The sequence below is a fragment of the Myotis lucifugus genome, unplaced genomic scaffold (assembly GCF_000147115.1).
Source record: "Myotis lucifugus unplaced genomic scaffold, Myoluc2.0 scaffold_881, whole genome shotgun sequence".
Classification (NCBI taxonomy): domain Eukaryota; kingdom Metazoa; phylum Chordata; class Mammalia; order Chiroptera; family Vespertilionidae; genus Myotis; species Myotis lucifugus.
This window is the reverse complement of record NW_005871929.1, coordinates 195,312-197,326: the sequence shown is the minus strand read 5'-3', so window position 1 is coordinate 197,326 and position 2,015 is coordinate 195,312. Positions and strand designations below refer to the sequence as shown.

At 44.3% G+C, this 2,015-nt stretch overlaps 1 protein-coding gene across 1 annotated transcript in view; it reads left to right on the top strand.

The window, feature by feature from the left end:
* Positions 1-854: 854 nt before the first annotated feature.
* LOC102440580 (protein Shroom3) overlaps positions 855-2,015 on the top strand; it is a gene marked incomplete at its 5' end in the record, with an annotated part of 32,147 nt that continues 30,986 nt past the window's right edge. Inside the window, 2 exons of the mRNA XM_014448621.2 lie at positions 855-972; positions 1,016-1,089. Of these exons, the coding sequence (XP_014304107.2) occupies positions 855-972; positions 1,016-1,089 (192 nt within the window). The remainder of the gene's footprint in view (positions 973-1,015; positions 1,090-2,015) is intronic.

Here is a 2,015-nt window from a genome sequence, read left to right as displayed (position 1 = left end):
TGTAAGGAATTTAGCAGTGTCTGGCACAAAGTAAATGCCCAATAAGGGTTAGCTGCAGTTACCAATAATCTTCGAGTGTTGGTTTCTTCTTTGTGCCTACTACCTTTGGCTCTTTTATTGCTCATTAGTACCTGCACCACTGCCTGGGGGTTGGGAGGGGCGGGGGAGAAAAGCAGGGTGGAAAGCAATGAGCTCTGTGGACAGATTAAGTGATGAAATAATTGTTGAAATTAAATGTAGAGATAATGTATGGATTTAATTTCTTGTTTTCTACCTGTCTCCTAGTAGCATAAATAATTGAGAGCTAAATGTTTTATCATCAATAGCAACATTGTCTTCATCAGGGACTTATTCACCTGGGCAAAACTTTATCAAAAACTGACATAGGATCCTTTCAGGAAACCAATAATACCCTTATTAAAAACAAAAAGAAACAAGTAATGACTACCTGAAAAGGCCCAAAGATATTGATATTACATGTGGGTAAAACATTTTCAAACCCAGAGAGAACATATTTCAGCTTGATTACACGTCAGATTCATATCTTCTGGAATTATAAGTCAGAACATCGGAGGTTTTTGCTAAATGTCATGCACTATCCTGTCATCTCCCGTTATTTCCTATTGCTGTTTCAGAAAGTTGGCCCTTTGAATTAATTTTTGTCATTTCAAGGATAGCAATTGTTTTTGAACCCTAGAGATAATTATCAGCCTTCTCTTGCTTAGAAAGTGCCCTTGTGAGGAGAAGCACTGGGTGAAACAGACCGAGGTTGAAATCCTAGCTCTGCCACTGAGACCTTGGGGAAGTTATAACCTCTTTGGGCCGCTTTCTCACCGGCGCGGTGGGATTCACAGTCCTTCCCGGGGCTTCGAGGAGAAACGGGCGGTCTGGGAGAGTGCCACCGTGGTGCCTGACAACAAACAGCAGGCCTCCAGTGACTATGCTTGCTCCTTCCTGCCTCCACCCCCTCAAGTAAATTTGTCGGTAATAATGCTGTGCCTTTCTTGTGTTTCAGGATGTGCTTTTGGGGGGAAACAATGGCTCTGGTCTGGTGAAGGATCCATGCTACTTGGCTGGCCCTGGACCCAGGTATGTGTGATGCCCTCTGCCTTATGAATACTGCTAGAGTTCAACGTTTCTATGCCTCTGAATAAGAAATTGAAATGTGATATTGCGATGTTTCATTGTATCCTGTGCTGCCTTCTCCATTTGTGTAGGCTGTGGGGAACTTTTTTATTTGTAGATGACTTTCTCTAAAAATGACACTTGTTCAAAGTAGATTCTGAATGTGTGCTGACAAGCCAACGTTTGGCTTCTAATAAGCTTCGCATCAGAGTAGTTCGTGGATATGCTCTTCTCATGCTCACCTGTGCTCTCACACGTGGGGCCTCTCTCATGTGGCTGATCTCTTCCAGTTCTGTGTGCAAAGGGCCGGCCTGGTGACTAAAGTGCTCAGAGAGGATCGAGCATTTCATGAATGGCTTCACATAGGGAGGCAAACTCACAGGAAGCACCTGAAGTAAAAAATAACGCTCCTAAATCATAATGTTTCAGCACTAAAGGGTCCTATATAATAATAGCCTAATATGCAAATTGTTCCCTTGACCAGGGGGTGAGGCCGGCCAGCCAACCACCTGCGGCCCCTCCCCCCAGCTGGTCCCGTCGGGGGAAGGGAGGCCCCAGCCAGCAGCGGGCAGTTACTAGGGACTCTGCCTGTGCACAAATTTCGTGCACTGGGCCTCTAGTATAATATAACAGAAAAAGTCATTTTAAAAATTTATCATCAGCCCTAGCTGGTTTGGCTCAGTGGATAAAGTGTCGGCCTGTGGACTGAAGGGTCGTGGGTTCGATTCCGGTCAAGGGCACATGCCTGGGTTGCAGGCTCGATTCCCAGTAAGGGATATGTGAGAGGCAATCGATTAATGGTTCTCTCTCATCATTGATGTTTCTCTTTTTATCCCTCTCCCTTCCTCTCTGAAATCAATAAACAAATTAAAAATTAAATTAAAAAATGT